The 19,645-nt window shown below is 37.4% G+C and overlaps 1 protein-coding gene across 3 annotated transcripts in view; it reads left to right on the top strand.

The window, feature by feature from the left end:
* The window catches only part of LOC113484104 (neuronal acetylcholine receptor subunit alpha-7), a 44,905-nt gene extending 27,906 nt beyond the window's left edge, over nt 1-16,999 (top strand). For 2 of the 3 annotated variants that reach the window (XM_026856266.1, XM_026856267.1), the window contains 6 exons: nt 6,603-6,682; nt 7,896-8,063; nt 8,434-8,628; nt 9,951-10,037; nt 10,708-10,817; nt 12,930-14,303. In XM_026856266.1, coding sequence (XP_026712067.1) covers nt 6,603-6,682; nt 7,896-8,063; nt 8,434-8,628; nt 9,951-10,037; nt 10,708-10,817; nt 12,930-13,448 — 1,159 coding nt within the window. In that variant the 3' untranslated portion in view covers nt 13,449-14,303. Of the gene's footprint in view, nt 1-6,602; nt 6,683-7,895; nt 8,064-8,433; nt 8,629-9,950; nt 10,038-10,707; nt 10,818-12,929; nt 14,304-16,764 lie in introns of those variants that run through there. The other variant, XR_003399157.1, reaches the window with a different exon arrangement.
* Nucleotides 17,000-19,645: the final 2,646 nt, after the last annotated feature.

Raw genomic sequence — 19,645 nt, 5'->3', positions numbered from 1 at the left:
AGAAATTACATTTTAAAAATATCTGAACCAGTCTGTGTAATATGCAGACAAGAAAAAAATCCAAACAATTACTTGCCCATCTGGAGTTGCACTTTTTCCTGTGTGGAGCAGAAGGCTCACAATGTTGAAAATCTTTGTGACTATTTAATTTGAACTCTGAAGACAAGCAGAAAAGTCTAAATATTGTGTATGTAGCATGAAAGAATTCTAGCACTTTAAGGGGAAAAGGCAGTTCAGTTCTAAGGCAGCGGAGCTAATGTAGGCCACTCTCCTTCAGCTTCACAGCTCATGGCTGGATTCTCTGAATTCGTGTTACAGCTTCTCTTCCAGTTGGAGCACTAATTGTTCTCCCTCCTCATCTTGGCTGCCTGTTTTCATGACATTTATAAGAAACTGGTACTGATAAATCTCTACTAATTGCACTGCTAAATTTATCATAAGTGGATTCAAAGTATATTGGGGAAAGGGGCAGCAAAAGAAAGATCATACACAAAACATATTCACACAGGCATGAGTGTATATATGTGCATAAGTCTTGTTTCCTTAGGAAACCATACTTAAAGTCCTGCAACAGGTTTTTATATTAGATATAGACAAGTAATTTCTTTGACTTGAAATTAATAATGGGTACATGATGAAACTCTAACAAGTAGTCAAATTTAGGACATAAAAATATCCAAGCCACACAAATTACTTGTAAAGTGGAAATTAATGACTAGAAATAAAATTTCTTAGCCTCCTAGGCTAGATTCTGTTCTCTTCCCCTCGAGTGGAGGGCACTTAAGCACCGAAGAGTTGCTTCTAAGACCTTGCTGCTGTTTCTGGTAATTGCCAAAAATAAAATTTTCAAAAGGACACAAGTGATCAAGGAACCTAGGTTTCATTCCCATGTGACTTTGCCTTTCATAAGACAGATTCTTAGAAGAGTATCAAGAGGGTACTCAGACTCAAATATGAAATTCTTTTTTTCTGAAAAAGGAGCATATGTGCTTTTCCACACTGTGCTTCTAATTGTTTTTTGACATGCAGTGCTTCAGTTGGGAATGCACCAAGTAGCTAAGTCTTTGCTTGATGAGACTGGACTCAAATGTAATGAAGAAAACCATTTCTGCTACATTTCTTCTTCAGGATATAGCCACTTGAAAGAAGATCACAGAAGTCTGGAATCACAGAATAGCCCTGGCTGGAAGGGACCTCGAAAGCTCAACTGGTTCAACCTTTCATGGGAAAGGGAGCCTAGATAAGATTATCTAGCACCCTGTCCAATTGCAAAGATAAGGCAAGGCAAATGACATAATCATCTCACTAAAATGCCTAGGTTTTGAAATACTTTTCTAAAACTTTCCAGGTTTTTGGAATACTGGAAAATTACCAATCTCCCATTTACACAACAGAAGGTCATATCTGCAAATACTATGTAAACAACTACATCCTCCCTACCACCAATTCTAGTTGGGTTTTGTGAGATGATTAGAAAACTAAACTCTGCTGTTGGTGTTTAATGGTATGGGTAGTGATAAATATTTGTTTAAATATCTTAATTTATCTTAATAAAGATAATTTGTTTAATTATATTAATTTAATTAATCTTAAATTATTTGTTTGGTCGAAATGTTGACTGGTGAATTCAAATCTGACTTTTGACTTCTTCTTTAGTTCACTAGAGGCAGGATAGGTAAACGCCAGTAAGTATGTTTGCATTTTCCCATGTCCAGTTTTGGTGTCACTCTTTCTTCCTGCTACAATAGCTAGAATATTTACTGCTCTCCTCTTCAACCTATCTGTTCTGAGTTGGGCTTATTTCAGGGACAGACAGATTGCTATCAATCCACTGCAGAACCTTTGGCTGACATTGAGAGATTCTTTGGCTGCACCATTATATGGTAGTGCCCATTGTGGAATTTATTCAGTTTAAAAAAATAAAACCACTGAGAGCTGCCTGCTCTTTAACAGCTTGCCTTTTTCTGCATTTGTTATGGGCCTGTGTGCTGTTCCTCAGGTGCTGGAAAGAACTTACATCTGCTCTGGACATATTGCACTGGCTCTTTTGTAGTAGCCAGGGTACATTGTGTTTTTTTGCCCATGCAGCTGACATGAACCTTTTGTCTTCCTGATGGCTTTTTTCCTGTTTCTCTGCTGTGCGTCACTAAGGACAGCCCTGCTGTCCTGTCAACCTGATTCCCCCTCCCCACTTCTGGAGCTGCTTGTTGTTGCAACAAGACCTAGAGAACAGCTGTACGCAATATGTCAGCTGCAGTTATGCTCCCTTTTGACATTTGACGATCACCTTTATGATCAATGTGACTGTCACAGGTGTTGTTGAGTTGTCATAATGTGATAACAGCACTCAGTGACAGCATTTGTCAGACACTTCTCTCTAGGGCCTTTGTTACTGCTTTGCTCACAGCACACTGCAGTGCTTCTCTCAAAGGTACAATATACTAAATGATTTGAGGTGTTCTCCACCAGAGTTCACCATATTTATGCTAACTGCCTGTCAAGATTACTTCTTGTTTCTCGTTTAAGCACAGCAATTAGTGTTTCAGTTGTCCATACACAAAGCCTAAAAAACCTTTCAAATCCTCTGTACACAAAATGGAGCAGCATGCAACCTGGATGGGTATTTTTGCAACGGTAATCTTGCTTAATGTATTTTTCAATGCAAATTTGTTCACTTGAGCATTTATTCCTAGCTACCTTGATTCTGTAAATGACAGCATTCTTGGTAGAATCTGACAAATCATGCATTATTTCCATTCTCCTGCTGAATAACACACTGTCTATACCATAAAACTAGTACGCTACAACAGCAGTTTAGAGGTTTCCAAAAGAATAAATTATGACAATATTCTTCCTTACATATATCACATACCTGAGAGAGACTTTCAGTGTGTCTAAGGAATTATGCTTCAACAAAGAAGTAAGTATATCCAAAATGTAAGGGTAATTTTTTTAGAAATTAGTAATATGAATGCATACGTGCTAACTGTAGGTGAAGCACATTATAGAATAAGAAGGGTAACTTAATAACCTGAAAAACTGAAAACACTAGTTTCCTGTTAATATAGGTTTTTGTATCTTGGGATTGTTAGCTATGGCGTGGTCCTGAAGTAATTATTCTGTAGTGTTTCTATTTCGAACACCTATTTAATCCAAAGTCTTATTCAGAGTTTAGTCAGAGAGCAAAGCTATTTAAAACAAATTCTTATTCCTGTATGAAATTGCACTGGGAATGTTACTATGTTCTCATATAGTGACATGGTATTTTGAGATAGATACTTTCAATTTCTATACACTTCACTAGGGACATGCATCTGCAGTTACAAAGAAATTAATGAACTATAAATTCACTTTTCGTTTTAATGAATGCATGTTTCACTATGTCTTGAGTCCTCACACATCTTGCTGCAGCCTAGTGCAGATAAACTTGTGGTAGATGTATTACATTTTACACCAGTCTACACTGTGAAGAGAGCAGGGCCAGTTCATCTGTAGTTTTTCTGAAGGAAGAAAATCTTGGCCTGTGTACAGATTCCAGGATTGACTGTGTTAGTGTCACGTATGGCTCTCTTCCACTTTGTTAGTTTTACTAGATTTATTAGAAGTGCTCATTTCTGGTGGTATTATTTTCCAGATGACCATGTAGTGTTCAGTACTTCATGGAATAACAAAAATTCTGGTATTTATGTCTCATTCTAACAATTTTGGTTTTCCAGTTTTTTTAACCCAAGATTCTCCAGATAGGTCCCAGTGGGATTATATCTGCTAGGTACAGCTTTGTCAGCCCCATGTACTGCAGTCAATATCTGCTTTCAAGTGGCTATATCCTGAAGAAGAAATGTAGCAGAAATGGTTTTCTTCATTACATTTGAGTCCAGTCTCATCAAGCAAAGACTTAGCTACTTGGTGCATTCCCAACTGAAGCACTGCATGTCAAAAAACAATTAGAAGCACAGTGTGGAAAAGCACATATGCTCCTTTTTCAGAAAAAAAGAATTTCATATTTGAGTCTGAGTACCCTCTTGATACTCTTCTAAGAATCTGTCTTATGAAAGGCAAAGTCACATGGGAATGAAACCTAGGTTCCTTGATCACTTGTGTCCTTTTGAAAATTTTATTTTTGGCAATTACCAGAAACAGCAGCAAGGTCTTAGAAGCAACTCTTCGGTGCTTAAGTGCCCTCCACTCGAGGGGAAGAGAACAGAATCTAGCCTAGGAGGCTAAGAAATTTTATTTCTAGTCATTAATTTCCACTTTACAAGTAATTTGTGTGGCTTGGATATTTTTATGTCCTAAATTTGACTACTTGTTAGAGTTTCATCATGTACCCATTATTAATTTCAAGTCAAAGAAATTACTTGTCTATATCTAATATAAAAACCTGTTGCAGGACTTTAAGTATGGTTTCCTAAGGAAACAAGACTTATGCACATATATACACTCATGCCTGTGTGAATATGTTTTGTGTATGATCTTTCTTTTGCTGCCCCTTTCCCCAATATACTTTGAATCCACTTATGATAAATTTAGCAGTGCAATTAGTAGAGATTTATCAGTACCAGTTTCTTATAAATGTCATGAAAACAGGCAGCCAAGATGAGGAGGGAGAACAATTAGTGCTCCAACTGGAAGAGAAGCTGTAACACGAATTCAGAGAATCCAGCCATGAGCTGTGAAGCTGAAGGAGAGTGGCCTACATTAGCTCCGCTGCCTTAGAACTGAACTGCCTTTTCCCCTTAAAGTGCTAGAATTCTTTCATGCTACATACACAATATTTAGACTTTTCTGCTTGTCTTCAGAGTTCAAATTAAATAGTCACAAAGATTTTCAACATTGTGAGCCTTCTGCTCCACACAGGAAAAAGTGCAACTCCAGATGGGCAAGTAATTGTTTGGATTTTTTTCTTGTCTGCATATTACACAGACTGGTTCAGATATTTTTAAAATGTAATTTCTTTCAGTAACGATGACCAAAATAGTGATTGCTTTATTTTAGCTTCTAAGATAGAAAATTTGCATGAGAATAGATCCAATATTGAAGTCCTCTTTTTTAGAAAGAATATTTCAATAAAGGTTTTCATGCTGGAAAAATATACCATTTTATACTTCATCTTCTGCTAGAATTATAAATATTTCGCTTTCTCCCCATCTCAGACTCTTACTGTATTTTTGTGATGTTTTAGAAGGTGATTAGAAAATTATGAGATACTAAACCACTGATAGGCAGAGACATCAGAGACTTGACATGTTCAAATCAATCTAGAGACAACACAGGTTTTTAGGTCAATGAAAGGAAAGACTGCAGAAGAAGCCAGACCCCGAGGCTCATGCACCCTCCTCTGCCCTGCCCCAGAGCAGGTGGCACTATATTTGCCTTGTGTGCCAATCCGTCCCCACAAGGTGCCTGGAAACTACAAACAATACAACAAAATACAGTAGCCTGTGTCTCATTTTGCTTATCCCCTGCACAAATGAAAGCCCAAGAAAGGAGCCTGTGTCTATAATCAGGGCCAACAGCCATCAGACATGACTTCAGCACAGCAGTTCCTGAAATAATTTTGAGATGCAAAGATCATTCACTGCCAATATGTTCCCAGTATATTCTGTGCAATTTAATCTTAGCACCAATTTCAATAACTATGGCAATTTCTTGAACACCTAGGTCCCAAACTTTAAAGGATGTATAGATCAGAGTCTGTAATATCTGACCACAAAAACGTGGAGTGGTAACTGTGAAATAGGGCACAATATTTTAAGAGTATATATCCACTGCAATGCTAAGTATTCTAAAGATCTTTCATAAAGTGATTTAAGTCAGCAAACTTATTAAACTTTTCAGAGGGAAGAGTCTTTATTTCATCATCTAAATATTTGAAAATAGCTTGTTTCCCATCTTGAAGTTATTAAAATTTTAATGCCTAGTAAATTCCTGGGTCATAGTGCCACATGTAGTTGAGAGATTCCTCAGCAGCACCTGCCAATTCATAATTTGAAGCACTCTCCAAGTAACATTATGATTCTTTTCTAGAGAAGTGTTAGAACAGCACACCAGGATTGTCCTGGCCAGCACCATTACACTGACACCCCTAATAGGGTTTCTTTCTTTTGCTGAACCTGGTTTGGGGGTTCTGAAGTAGATAATGAAAGCTGGAGCCGCATTAAACAGTCATGTATGGCATGTAGTAATAGTGTTGACCCATGCAAAGGGGTAGGATGAGGCACTGGAGTATCCATCTCCTCAGTATTCCTTAGCTGCTGTTAATGTAGAGAGTAAGAGAACAGATTTCCCGGTAGTTACTTGAGAAGTTTTAAGGAAGTGCTTACTTTCCGCATGGAGATCAGCAGAGCCAAGGCACTGTGACGAGTGCAGTGGGACAGGTGAGCAGCAAGAACGAGGTGGCTCACCTTCACTTACAGTAGTTAAACAGGAACAAATCCAATATTGTCAGGCCAGTTACTATGAGAACATAGAAAACTGGGGACAGGAGAAAAGCTGTCAAGTTTGGGGGGAGAAATAATCCTTTTATGAAAAACAGATGTGTTTCAGATATTCTTCAGCCAGTCAAAGAGCATATAACCTATTTTGTTTCTTCCCTGTTCTAGTGCTGATGAAAGATTTGATGCTACATTTCACACTAATGTTTTAGTCAATTCTTCAGGACATTGCCAATATCTGCCACCAGGTAGGCTGTTTTCATGTCATAAATTTGGATAACAGACTAGTTTTGTATGGTATGGTGTGGTTTCCAATTCAGCATCAGTTCTCTGATATTTTATTTATCTAGCTAGCATCATCTGATAATTTTAAGCCTAGATGTATCATGCACTACATAGTTTACACTTTTGTATGAAAACCACCATACAAGATAAATTTTTAATTGCAATTATGTAAATTCTTCTGTAATAATGCACAATTTCAAAATTGTGGACACAGAAAAGAATATAAAAAATAAATGCCCTTAATGTAGAAAGATACTGTTTATTAAAGCCATGGTAATGTCTCTTAATAAAAATTTATTTCATTGATTTAGCTGTTTCTTCTATTAATACGTGAACTTTACAATATGAGGCTTAGTAACATCTTGGATGTATCTTCTGTTTGAAGTGATTCACCTCATGCTTCATCACAACGATTTTTATTGTGTCAGGAAAGTAATCTGTATTTGATATTTATTGGATATCAGAAATATATTGCTGACTGTTGGATATATATCGGTGCACTTCTGTTTCTGTTCCCAAACTCAGTTAGTATAATTCTTAGAATCAACTCTTCTTATAAATTTTAGAAACTACAGCAATAGAGCCAACTGCTTTCCAGACAAATTAGTTTTTTCCATCTAAGATCCCCAGAGGATTTATGGGGTTTGCCTGTTGTTCTTTTGATTTAAGATGTTCCATTTGGTGGAGGTTTTTAAATTCGATTCTGAAAGCCGCTGAATGACAAGGCCTGACTCAACAAGTGAAAAATAAGAAGGTGGCTTTCCTGAATAAATCAAGATCATGTATATCTAGTAAAGCAGCAAATAATCTTTCAGGATTTCTTATTTTGTTCAGTAAAAGAAATAGGAGAAACAGATTGCATATTCTGCTTCATTTGTTTCTGAAATACAGTATCTAGAAATATGAGCTCTCCTCTAAATAATCTCCAACTACATGCCAAAATGGAAGTGTAGTTCGAAAATTAGTTTATAACATCAATGTATTAGCAGTGTAGTTCTTTCCCTTTTCTATGACTGACTTTTGCTATTTACATGTCAAGACACAATTGAGTTTAAATACGCTTTACAAGTCAAAAAAAGAATGCATGATGTAGACAAAAGTCTGGTTTCAAAAGGAACATGAAATTATGTGGGACAAACATTTAAATTAAGTGGTTTTGTCTAAAATCCAATCTAGGCATATTTAAAAGCTCATGCTACATAGATGTGCGCTGGTTTCCATTTGATGTTCAGAAGTGTAACCTGAAATTTGGATCCTGGACTTACGGAGGCTGGTCCTTGGACTTACAAATGCAAGAAGCGGATATATCTGGCTATATTTCAAATGGAGAGTGGGATTTAGTAGGTAAGCTCTTGATTTCTTATTTATACTGTGAACTTGCAGCCTTGTGTCCACTGCTGAAATGGATGGAATAACGATAGGGAAATGAAGACAGAAATTAAATTAATAAATGACCTAGGCTAGTGGCATTTGAATCTCTGAGAACAGAGGTAAGATGAAAATCAACATAAAAAAGTAGGTGACAAAACTGTTGCTTGATTTCAGTAAGTATCTTTTCTTATCTGAGAAAAAATACTTAATTGGGAATTAAGTTTAAAGTTTTACCTAGAGTGAAACTTAGAAAGCTACATTTATCCCTTTAAAAATAATCGCTACATAATATACAGTTTATTCACATTAATTTCTGGTTTTCTTTCTTTTCCCTCCTACACAGGAGTTCCTGGGAAGAGAACTGAGAGTTTTTATGAATGTTGTAAGGAACCCTACCCGGATGTAACATTCACAGTAACTATGAGACGTAGGACTCTCTATTACGGACTCAATCTTCTTATTCCGTGTGTATTGATATCGTCACTTGCTTTGTTAGTTTTTCTGCTTCCAGCAGACTCGGGAGAAAAGATCTCACTAGGTAAATCCTTAATAGGATATTTTAAATATGACCAAGTCAAAAGAAGTTGTCCTTTTAAAAGTTTTTTTAGTGGGCGAGGAGGAATCGCTTGCGTGACCTGTTCTGGCTCATGAGCTCTTTTTACTGTTTGGTGCAGAAGCTGTATGGTGTTTAACCCTTGCTCTCAGGTTAGGGTACACTGAAGTCATGAAATGGAGAAATTCCAGCCAGCCAAACAGAAGTGTGACAATTCCCAACTACCTTTCTTAAGAAGCAGGGCTTCATTTTTTGATGTTTATTTGCTGAAGAAAAATCCCACATTCACTGAGTAAAGATTAAGTTTACAAATATGCATTTAAACACTTTAACATGGAATTCTTAATATTTCCTTTTAATAGTGAGTTGTACTAAGAGCCTAAGGTGCCTTCTCAGAAAGATTGATTCTAACTGCTACTATTCTATTTTTTTATAGTGAATTTTAACTAAAGTATGGGTTTGTGAAATAAATCTGATGGTTTTAGGTACTTAATCCTTAAGATGGATGTTAAATCTTTAGTGAAACTTTTTGCCTCGTACAAAACTGCAAATGCACTGTCTTCTACTGAGTGAACATAGCTGTTCAAAGATAGAAACAAAACTGACATTTCTCCAGAACGTGGTTTAATTGAGTAGTAGCCTCCTTAATCAAGAAGTTCTTCCCCATATTTTAAGATTAATTCTTTGTTCCTAAATCCTTTTCCACTTGACAGTGACTCCCTATTATTTAAGACTAGTCCTGAGAAAAGAGATAAGTCATGTTCCAAAAAGATGGGAACTCATCACTGAACAACACAAGTCAAACTCCAAAAATCAACAGTCAGGACTGCTCAGGCATAGCAATGTGCAGAACCCAACAGCTAATATCAAAAAGATATCAAAATCTGTCCAAGACAGCAGATCTGATTTTCAGGAATATTATGCATTACACCACCTGTAGCTTCCATGCCAATTAATCAAGTGTCATGTGGTCAAATACTCAAAATCACACCATGTTTCTAAAGCAAACAAGCAGAAAGAACTTCGATTCACCTCAGCTAATTAGCAAATGGTGATAAAAGCCGAGCAGTTACAAGGATCTAAAAATAAATATGCCTGTGCAAGCATTGGTACTAGTTTGGCAGCACTGCTACCCTGAACTTGAGGTAGTACAAGAAGGAATAGGAGTACCTACTAATGTGCTGGTGCAAGGGTAACAGGGGGAATGCATCTTGCAAAGGGCACGCCTTCAGATACATTTTCTGCTTTTTACTGCCCTGTAATTACAAGCTGCTGATCTGATTTCATACTTCATGTTTATCTTTCAGGTATAACAGTTTTATTGTCTCTCACTGTCTTCATGTTACTTGTGGCTGAAATTATGCCAGCAACATCTGATTCTGTGCCCTTAATCGGTAAGCTAACTATAGCATATACTCACTTTTATTTTTTGTCAAATGAGGTGCAGTGACTTTGCATGAAGGCCAGCAGTAAGGCAAATTGCCACCTGTATAAACGACCTACTGCAATTGAATTAGAAAAATGTTGCTAACTGACGAAAGGCTCTGAATGGTGTGGTCTCCTATACAACTTCTGTGTTCTCTGCTCTGAACAAAATAGAGAACCTGTTGGTGAATTTTGGGAAGTCATAAGGGAGTCAAGTTTTACATGGAAGAAGCTGTTGCAGTTTTGACACAATTGGCGAGACATTAGGAATACAGAGCTAAACATGATCAAATCTTGCCATTGTAATTTCTCAAACAGTGAAACTTTTCAAAAGAAGTACTAGCCAGCCTCTACAATACTGGTGACAGAAAATGAGAGGTCAATTTTTTTCAAGGTTGCTTAGAAAAGGCAGGTGCTCAGTTCCACAAGGTCAATTACTAAAGTCTAGCTACTACAATTACTAATGGCTGCTCTTTCTGCTTTTGAGAAATCTCTCATAATTGCCTGAAGTGGCACATGTACCATTACACTGGAAAAAGAACTTAACACTATGTATGCATGTATGTAAACACCCCTTATAATAGCTGCAAAGCAATATCAGCTAAAGTATATTGCTGTAATTATCTGTTTATTTTGCAGCTCAGTATTTTGCCAGCACTATGATTATTGTTGGTCTTTCTGTTGTTGTCACTGTTATCGTTCTACAATACCATCATCATGATCCAGATGGGGGGAAAATGCCTAAATGGGTAAGGTTTGATTTTAATTCATTATCCATTGCATAAATGCCTGGATCAGGGATGTGATAGAGTAGCTATTGACCCATGTTTACTTCTTACTGTTAAAAACTTATAAATACTTACTAAATGCTTTGTTTTGAAAACTAGTTTCACCAGAAATGAGATGTCCAGATATGTTTTGTGTGGTTGGGTTCTTAGAGAGTACATGTGTGCGTGTGTGTGCAAGAGAGAATGAATATACCTCAGCTTGCTTCTGTATTCAGAATCTCCTGCACAACAGCTAGAAGCAGTTCAGAATTTTGCTAAAACCTAAATATAATTGAAGGTGAGTTTTAAATAAGCTGCAGATGTCAAAAGTGAAACAGGTAGAAGGAAAGTATGAGGTGCTGCTGGAGATTATAAATGCATGAAGTACACTAGCCTCAAGGTGCAACTCTGCAGCTGCTATCTGTTTAGCTGCTGTGCATAAAGAAACATCAGTAGTCTAAAAAGCACTTGTTAAAGATGGTTCTTAAAGTGGAAGTGAAACTTGCTCTGAAAATCCTCATCTTTACATCTCTGGTCAAGAACATCTGTAAAGTGCAAAGAAAAATTAAAGTAATTCCAAGCACACAAGTCTTTCTTTATAATGCACTTCTATGAGTGGTTGTTTTTCTGGAGAACATTGCTCTGATACTGGATTACTAAATACTGACGAGTATCATCAGCTTACTGTGCAATCTTCCTGACTTCACCCAGCTCATGGCAGCATCAGGCCTGACTGAAGATGGAAAGACCTTTCTTTTTTTCTCTCTCTAGAACGATGAGTTATTATTATCCTTACTAGCCAAAAAGAATGTGCATACAGCAGTGCCCTGCGGACAAGAGATAATGAGATATTCCCTGGGCTATTCGGGGGTAGTGACTTGAAAATAATTTGAATTAAAAGAATAAAAGGTATCTATCTTAGATGCATGTTTGATGACCTGAAGGGGACAAACGTCTAGTACTGAGCCAAACTTCCTCAGTAAACAAAGTACTTGAGGTAGAGGAGTGAGCTTTAGTGTCGATAAGCTGAAGTCCATTAAACATTATTTGGATACTGGTAAATTTTGGATCAGACCCTCAGTTAATGTGATATCCTTCTAGGAGAAGCTTGATAGTGTAAATAGAGTAACAAGGCAAAATCTGCCTCTGGGTAGGATTTTTGCTTGGATATAATATCTACTCTGAGTGGCAATCCACAGTCAGAATAAATGGACCAAATCTAATATTAATTACAGTGTAAGATTTGCATATTATATGAGACAATAATATTTAATTAGTGCTCTGGAAAAGAAACACTGAAATGAGCTCTTAAAATCTGATTGAAATGAATTACAGAAGCTGGCATCCGAACTGGAACAGTCTCTGGCTTGCCTACACTTTCTGTGAGGCTGGATTAAGACAATGTAGAAAACAATAAAATTATACACTCTGATTAAATCTGTGAAGTATTTTTTTTTAATCAAAGTAGTTTTTTCCATCTTTTCTCCATGCTGTATCCAGATCTGTTTTCTAAGGTCTGCAGTCAACTGTCATGAAAGCCATATGAGAGCAGAGCCAAAACAGTGTAAAGCTTAGTGGTCCAGTCCAGTCGAGCATCTGTTTTAGCAGCCCCCTACATACAGTAATGTCATCTAAATAATTTCATATTAGAACACAAATGTGAGTGAAAGAATTGTAATATATTGACTACAGTCTAAAGCAGCGCTATGAAGACTATTAAAAGGTAACTCTTCTTTGGGAAGTTTTTTTGGGGTTTTTTATTAATTCATGGTTTGTAGTAAAGGTGGAAAAGGCTGCCGTTTTGCTGTTCAAGTGCAAGGAAAAATCAACACTACGGAGACTCCCGTCAGAGGAGGGGGACTCCCGGTAGTGATAGTCAGCCTGAGGCAATCAACAACACTGCTAAAGTAAGAAAGCAGCCTCAGTGATTGGCAAATTAATCAGTTGGAAAACTCTGGCACCATTTTCTAGAACTCCTCTGCAGACTAAGCAGAGACCATGGACCAGACAGTCACCCAGGCTGCAAAAATGCCAACAGTGCCCAAAGACAGTGGCTGTGTGAAGAAATGCTTATTCTCAAAAATTTTCTTTCAGACAAGAATCATCCTTCTCAACTGGTGTGCTTGGTTTCTGAGAATGAAAAGACCAGGGGAAGATAAAGTGCGTCCTGCCTGTCAACATAAACAACGTCGATGTAGCCTGTCAAGTGTGGAGATGAACACTGTGAGTGGACAGCAGTCCAGTAATGGGAATATGCTGTACATTGGGTTTAGGGGGCTGGAAGGGGTTCACTGCACACCTACCACTGATTCAGGGGTGATCTGTGGGAGGATGACCTGCTCACCAACAGATGAAGAAAACCTGCTGCACAGTGGCCACCCCTCTGAAGGTGACCCAGATTTGGCTAAGATCTTGGAAGAGGTCAGGTACATTGCAAACCGATTCAGAGACCAGGATGAAGTGGAAGCCGTTTGCAATGAGTGGAAGTTTGCAGCCTCTGTAGTAGATCGGCTCTGCTTGATGGCTTTTTCAGTCTTCACAATTATTTGTACAATTGGTATTTTAATGTCAGCACCAAACTTCGTAGAGGCTGTGTCTAAAGATTTTGCTTAACTCCTAACTACAGTCTTGATTCTCTGAAGTATGATATGTAGCAAATAAGAGCGTGTTTTTGTTTGATTGCTTGTTTTTAATGAGTATACTGCTTCTCATTGTCTGCTTTCTTTTGCCCCCTCTCTGGTCCTGAGTTCCTTTTGGAAGAGTGGCACCATTTCAGAAGGGAAGCCAAGGATTTCTCCCTGGGCTGCCTGTGTGCAGCTCCTCTGAGTGCTCTTCTGTGGGAGAGGCGAAGTGGCTGCAAGTCCCTTCAGAATGACAGGGCATTGCACCACTGTCTTTTACACATTTTTGAACTATTACAAAATAACAGGTAGGCAATGCCAGCAATGTCACTTCTTCCAGGCTTTGTTATAAAAGATAGAAGGTGGTCCATCTTAATTATTTGAATGAGTGATCATAAACACTTATGTTTAGGAGAAGATTAAATCCAAGTAGATAGAAGCTCAAACAGCAGAGAGAAAAGGGAAAAAAGTTTGCTTTTTCAGTTACTGCTTCTTACTGAGTTGTGGTATGTAGCTCTCCAGCTCACTCATAACCAGTCAGACCATAACTCCCTCCATGCATTTTAGATAGAGCATATGTGACTACAGAATTCTGAATTTGAGACACCACAAACCTGAAAGTTAAGATGATACACCACATAACTCATCCTTCTCTGTCTTTCTGGATTTGACCTGGAACTTTGGCCTGAATTCTTAAATAGGCTTGACAGTAGTTTTGCAATGTTTACCACTTCTTCCTTCTCTACAGTAAGACATTCTTTCAACTGGTGACCTTTTTAACTATCAAAAAAAAAAAAAAGAGAAGATTTATGATGCTTTTATCCTCACTTGTTTAAAAAAAATAAATTAAAAAAATACACACACTTGTCTCATTAAGTTAATTGGATTCCAGTGTGGAAAAAGGAACTCAGTGTCTTGTACAGGCTTAAGAATAAATGAAGAATCTAAAGCAAAAAGAAGCCGTTAAATCCTGAGATTAAGATTTTAATTTAAAAATTAAATGTTCGATCTGTTGTATGCTTAGCCTTTTATAGACCTCTTTCAGTTGAGTCATCATAACATGTCTTTACAAGAAAACGGCACCTTTTCTGCTCAGTTTATCATCCAAAGAGCACTGATGAATATTAAAGCTTTCTTGGGTCTGATATAAACTATGAACTGTATAAATATGTATGTATATATACACACTGCATATACATCCAAGGAAAGGTTAAGACTTAAATACAAATTCTCTTAAGTCTAGACAGACATTTGCAAAGGCAAAACTAACAGTTCATCACTTTCTTATTTCTGATTCTGAAACTATCCTGTCAAAATATGCTTAGTTTTCATGTGACTTCAATGTCTTAATGAAAAGGGCTGACCAGTGATAAAAATGACAGAAGATGTGGGAGAGGATTATTTTAGCACTGACAACTTGCTTTATCCTGCAGAATCCTGACTTTTTGGCTGAGGTCTTCAGAGACACAAATGGAGGCCTGTGTTTTATTGTGAAATAAAATCAAGGCCTCCCTTTATCTCTTAAACTGGATTAAAAAAGGTGACTGAAATGTACTAGGTACCATGACTCCCTTTTGAGGGTCTGCTCCCCTGAAAGCAAGGAGAATCAAATTTCATGTAAACCAAGCCCAAAGTTAACACAGGTACAGTCCATCACATAAGTGAACACCTTGCTCGGGTACCTTCATGACAGAGAAAAGGCTAGGAGAAGTGAAAGGAATGGAGGATATTTCTCGCAGTTTGTGAATTGTGTTTTCATGAAAGTTTATTCAGAATCTCACACTGCAAAGACATGAGCAAAGCATTCAAATCCTTGAAAGCTTATCTTGAAACAAAGTGTTTGTGAGTTATCTGTGAAGGAGTTACATTTTCAGGAACAGTTATTAAGAACTAGCCATGCAGTAATTCCTGCAAATAGTTTCTAGTTTGTATACTGCATATAAATAGGAAACTGTGAGTCCAAAATCTGAAATGTGAGTTTTGTTCATTTGTGAATATCATATCATGTGGCATGTGCTGTTCTTCTGAGTCATGTTTCTAGACGAGGCTTCCTGATGTGAATGTTGATTTGCATTTGTATTGTTTCCTTCTGCAAGTATCCCTATGTAGCTAGAATGTTCCATTTATTGTTTGTAAAGTTTTGAGGTCCTCTTGGAGAAGAATTTTTCAAGAAGAAATGAAGACCTTTGATGACTACCTTGTACAATGGGACACAACTATTGCAATCATAATACATGACACATGCAATATAGGAAGAATAAGAGTACCCCTCTTTCCACCAGAATCCATTTACAGTATCTGTAGAAATCACCTTGTTAAATACAGGAGTTCTTTACAGAAGGATGGAGAAGGTAATTTACAATTTGACAGTAAACTTCACTATCAATGACAGACATGCCTACGCTTAAAAACTGGAGACTGGTATTTAGCCTTTAGGGAAGTCCTGCCAAAGTCTGTAACACTGAGTCTGTAATACTGTTGAAGTTTGTAATACTGTCAGCAAATCCCAGGTGTTAGACAAAGTAGCTGTAAGACACCAGCATCATGCCGACACTACTGCCTTTGTCATGGGCAGGATTAATGAAAATGCACCAAGGGGACAAGTGAATCCTGATTTTCCTACTGTTAACACAACCTATAAACATTTGGTAATAAGATCATTATAAATTTTAAATACAACAGTGACAACTTCTCACTTATGTTATTTTGCACCCATGAGTTAAATTTTCCTATAACTGAGCTGAGCAAATTTGATATGTTTCTTGTCAAATTGTGTGCGTCAAATATATTTGTGTATGCGCTAAACAATATTTTGATCTAAATGCTGGGAGGAATATTTATTTACAATTCTGGGCATAGAGATGGAAACTAAATACTGTATACAGTATGTGTATATAATATTAAAGACTACATATTGATGGTAAGGATCTGTTATGATCTTAAGAGTCCAGAGAGAGGATAAGCAAGTGGTGTACCACAACTAAGCTATGACTTGTCTGACAAATTCAAAAGCTCAATCTAGAGCTCAGCTGTCATGTACAATACTATGTGTGAACAATGTATATTACTTTTCTGGTTTTATATTGAATTGTATTGAATATTTTAAAAATTTTTTAATATTTAAAAGATTTTATTTAAGTGTTAATGCCAAAAAAGTTCCAAACATAAAATTTTAAAAGGTTAGTTTTAAATACAGATAAATTATTTAAACAGTATTTAAAATATTAAATTATTTTATATAGGAATTGATAATACTATGTAAGACTTTTTTTAAAGGTTTCTTTAAATTCTCTTTACATTCTCTCTAGCTGCAGGATGTAATCTCAGTTCACCTGTGACAATTCAACTTTTCACCTTCTATAACAAGAAAAGAAGGTAAACCGAAGTCACGGATTTTCTTTCCTTTGTTACACTATTTTTTACATTAAGAAGCATTGCATAAAGGGCATTAGAAAGAGATGTTGCATCTGTCAGGTACTGATTGTCATATAAGCAATTCAATACCTTTTCAGTCCAGTACAAATAAAGATTTAGATCAAGAGACTTTTGATTCTTTCTCATTTTGCTAAGATGGAAGCAAACTCAAGCAGTAGAAAACATGAATAGGCATAAAAGAAAAAAAATGTCTTTGGATATATCTGTTTGGGATGACAAAAGTATTTGATAATTAAAAATACATTTACATCCTCCTATCAAACCAGTCCCACACTAAACATGTATTACTTCAGTCTTATATAAGTGGTCAAAGTTAACGAAGGAGGACTGAAATACCTAATGCTTTGGACTGGCCTCAGTACCAGTATTAATTTACTTCTTGAAGTTTAACATAGAAGAGAGAAATGAGAGAAAAAACAAATCCATACCAGCTGAATAAACTGTTGGTTTTGCCAGCTGCAAATTTTGTTTGTTGGCTACTGGTGAAAAAATTTCTAATCAGCATAATATCTCCCAGATGGGGTAAAAACATGTCAGTGTCATTTTTTGCAGACACTGCCCACATGCTGAAACAGCTTCCTGAAAGGCTTTCTATGTCTACAGCATCCTGCTGAACATGTCCGAGTAGTAAAAATCAAGGGTTGCTGAACCCAAGGTTTTATTCTCTTACCCATTCAACAAGGTTGTAAAGAACAGCTGATGAAGACCAGTTTGGTCAAGGTCAACACACCAAGTCATTGGATAAGAGCTGCCATGGGTCACAATATCAGCTATTCAGGTGAGGCTCATGCTGATGGCTGCTCACTCTTCCAAGCCCACATGCCTACCCTCTCTTTTAGAGTGCTGAGAAGCAGGACACAATACCTCAGACTTACTGCTGTACTTCAGCATGGTCAGACAAGTTAAGCTCGGCACACAGCAGGCAGCTTCCTGGCACTGTGTATAAACCTACCATCGCATACTTAATCTCTGAAGAGTTTGTGAATGGGGATTAAAATTGGACTGCTGTCTGCTACCACTCTCAGGCATCTAGGTGGTTTATATGCAGACTGAAAGCTGCTGCGATTTTGGAGTTTATACATAAGCAGATCCAATCCATTGCCCTGTGGGTGGCAATGTCCATCAGAGCAGTGGGTCTTGTGGCTATAGAGAGTAACAGTATCAGCCATCCAGTTTTAATCCTGTAAAAAACAATCAGAATCTATATTCTCTTCAGACAAAACTGATTTCTTAGCCTAACCTGATGATATTAAAATATCAGTAAATCTTAAAAGGCTGCAAACGGAATCTGCATGTTACGGTAAATCTAACTTGGTAATCAAACAGGATCTTAACAGGACTACAACCACAAATGAAAGCCTTTCCACTATTACCGATTTTTACATTGCTTCTGCAGCTTAAAAGAAAACCTTAACGTTTATGTAACATTTATTTGTGATATTAAGCAATTTGCAGGTGATGGCATAGAGAGATCTCACACTCCAGTCTCTCATGCTCCAATAGCCACATTCAAAATCGCAGTTTATTAACAGAACATGAAAATATTCAAGCCTGAAACTTAGCATCAGTGTCTTATCTATACCCTCACTGTAAAGGTATCACTAGTAAATCACTGGATTTTCAGAACTATAGTCTGTAGTGACTTGTCCCTGTAATAAAGCTATGCAGGAATAGCAGTTTAAACTCCAAAATAATTTGAATTTAACAGCTGTGACATGATATAATTCTACTCTGGAGCATGCATACATGAGAATAACATCCATAGAGGTTTTCCTCTTAACTAAACAATTCAGGATATAACCCAGTGCCTCAGTGCCCGGGAAACACAGAGAAATCTTTCTACTGAGTCCAGAAATCTGGCATATCTGTCCATCAAACCTCACAATTATCATTTATGTATTACTCTGGTTGATGGTAGGCATACAGATGAATTAAGAATAAGCAAAATACTAAAATATAAATATTTATACTAAATTTGCTTTAGTCTTACAAACCAAAAATCTGCATCCCAGAGCAAGATATATGCACAGTATCCCTCAGGCAGTATTATCTTACCTCTCTGTACACATGGATTACATACAGCTATGAAAATTCCCATAACAACTCTTGTTACGTTACTCCCCAAAAGGTGGTGGGATCAATAGCCCAACTGAAGTGCATTTACACCAATGCACGCAGTGTGAGCAACAAGCAGGTGGAGCTGGAAGCCACTGTGCAGTGGGAAAACTGTGATACAATTGGCATCAGAGATATATGGTAGGATAACACACACCAGAGTGCTGCAGTAGATGGCAACATGTTCCTCAGGAGGGATTGGCAAGGAAGAGAGGCAGTGGGGTAGCCCTGTGTGTTAGGGAGTGTTTTGATTGTCTAGAGCTTAATGATGGTAATGACAGTGTGGAGTGTTTATGGGTTAGAATCAGGGGAAGGCTAACAAGGCAAATATCATGGTGGAAACCTGCTATAGACCACCCAACCAGGATGAGGCAGCAGAAGAAATATTCTATAAGCACCTGGGAGAAGTCTCACCATCACTACTTGTTTTGATGGGGGATTTCAACTTACCAGATGTCTGCTGGAAATACAGTGCAGCAGAGAGGAAACAGTCTAGAAGGTTCCTGGAGTATGCAGAAGATACCTTCCTGACAGAGTTGGTGAGGAAGCCAGCTAGGAAAGGCACCCCACTAGACTGGGGTTTTTGCCAACAGATAAGGCCTTGTGGGTGATGTGATGGTTGGAGGCCGTCTTGGGAAC

Source organism: Athene cunicularia (assembly GCF_003259725.1).
Source record: "Athene cunicularia isolate RWA chromosome 10 unlocalized genomic scaffold, athCun1 chr10_part1, whole genome shotgun sequence".
NCBI classification, from domain to species: Eukaryota; Metazoa; Chordata; class Aves; order Strigiformes; family Strigidae; genus Athene; species Athene cunicularia.
Note: the sequence above shows the minus strand (reverse complement) of the source record. Positions and strands in the feature narration are given on the sequence as shown.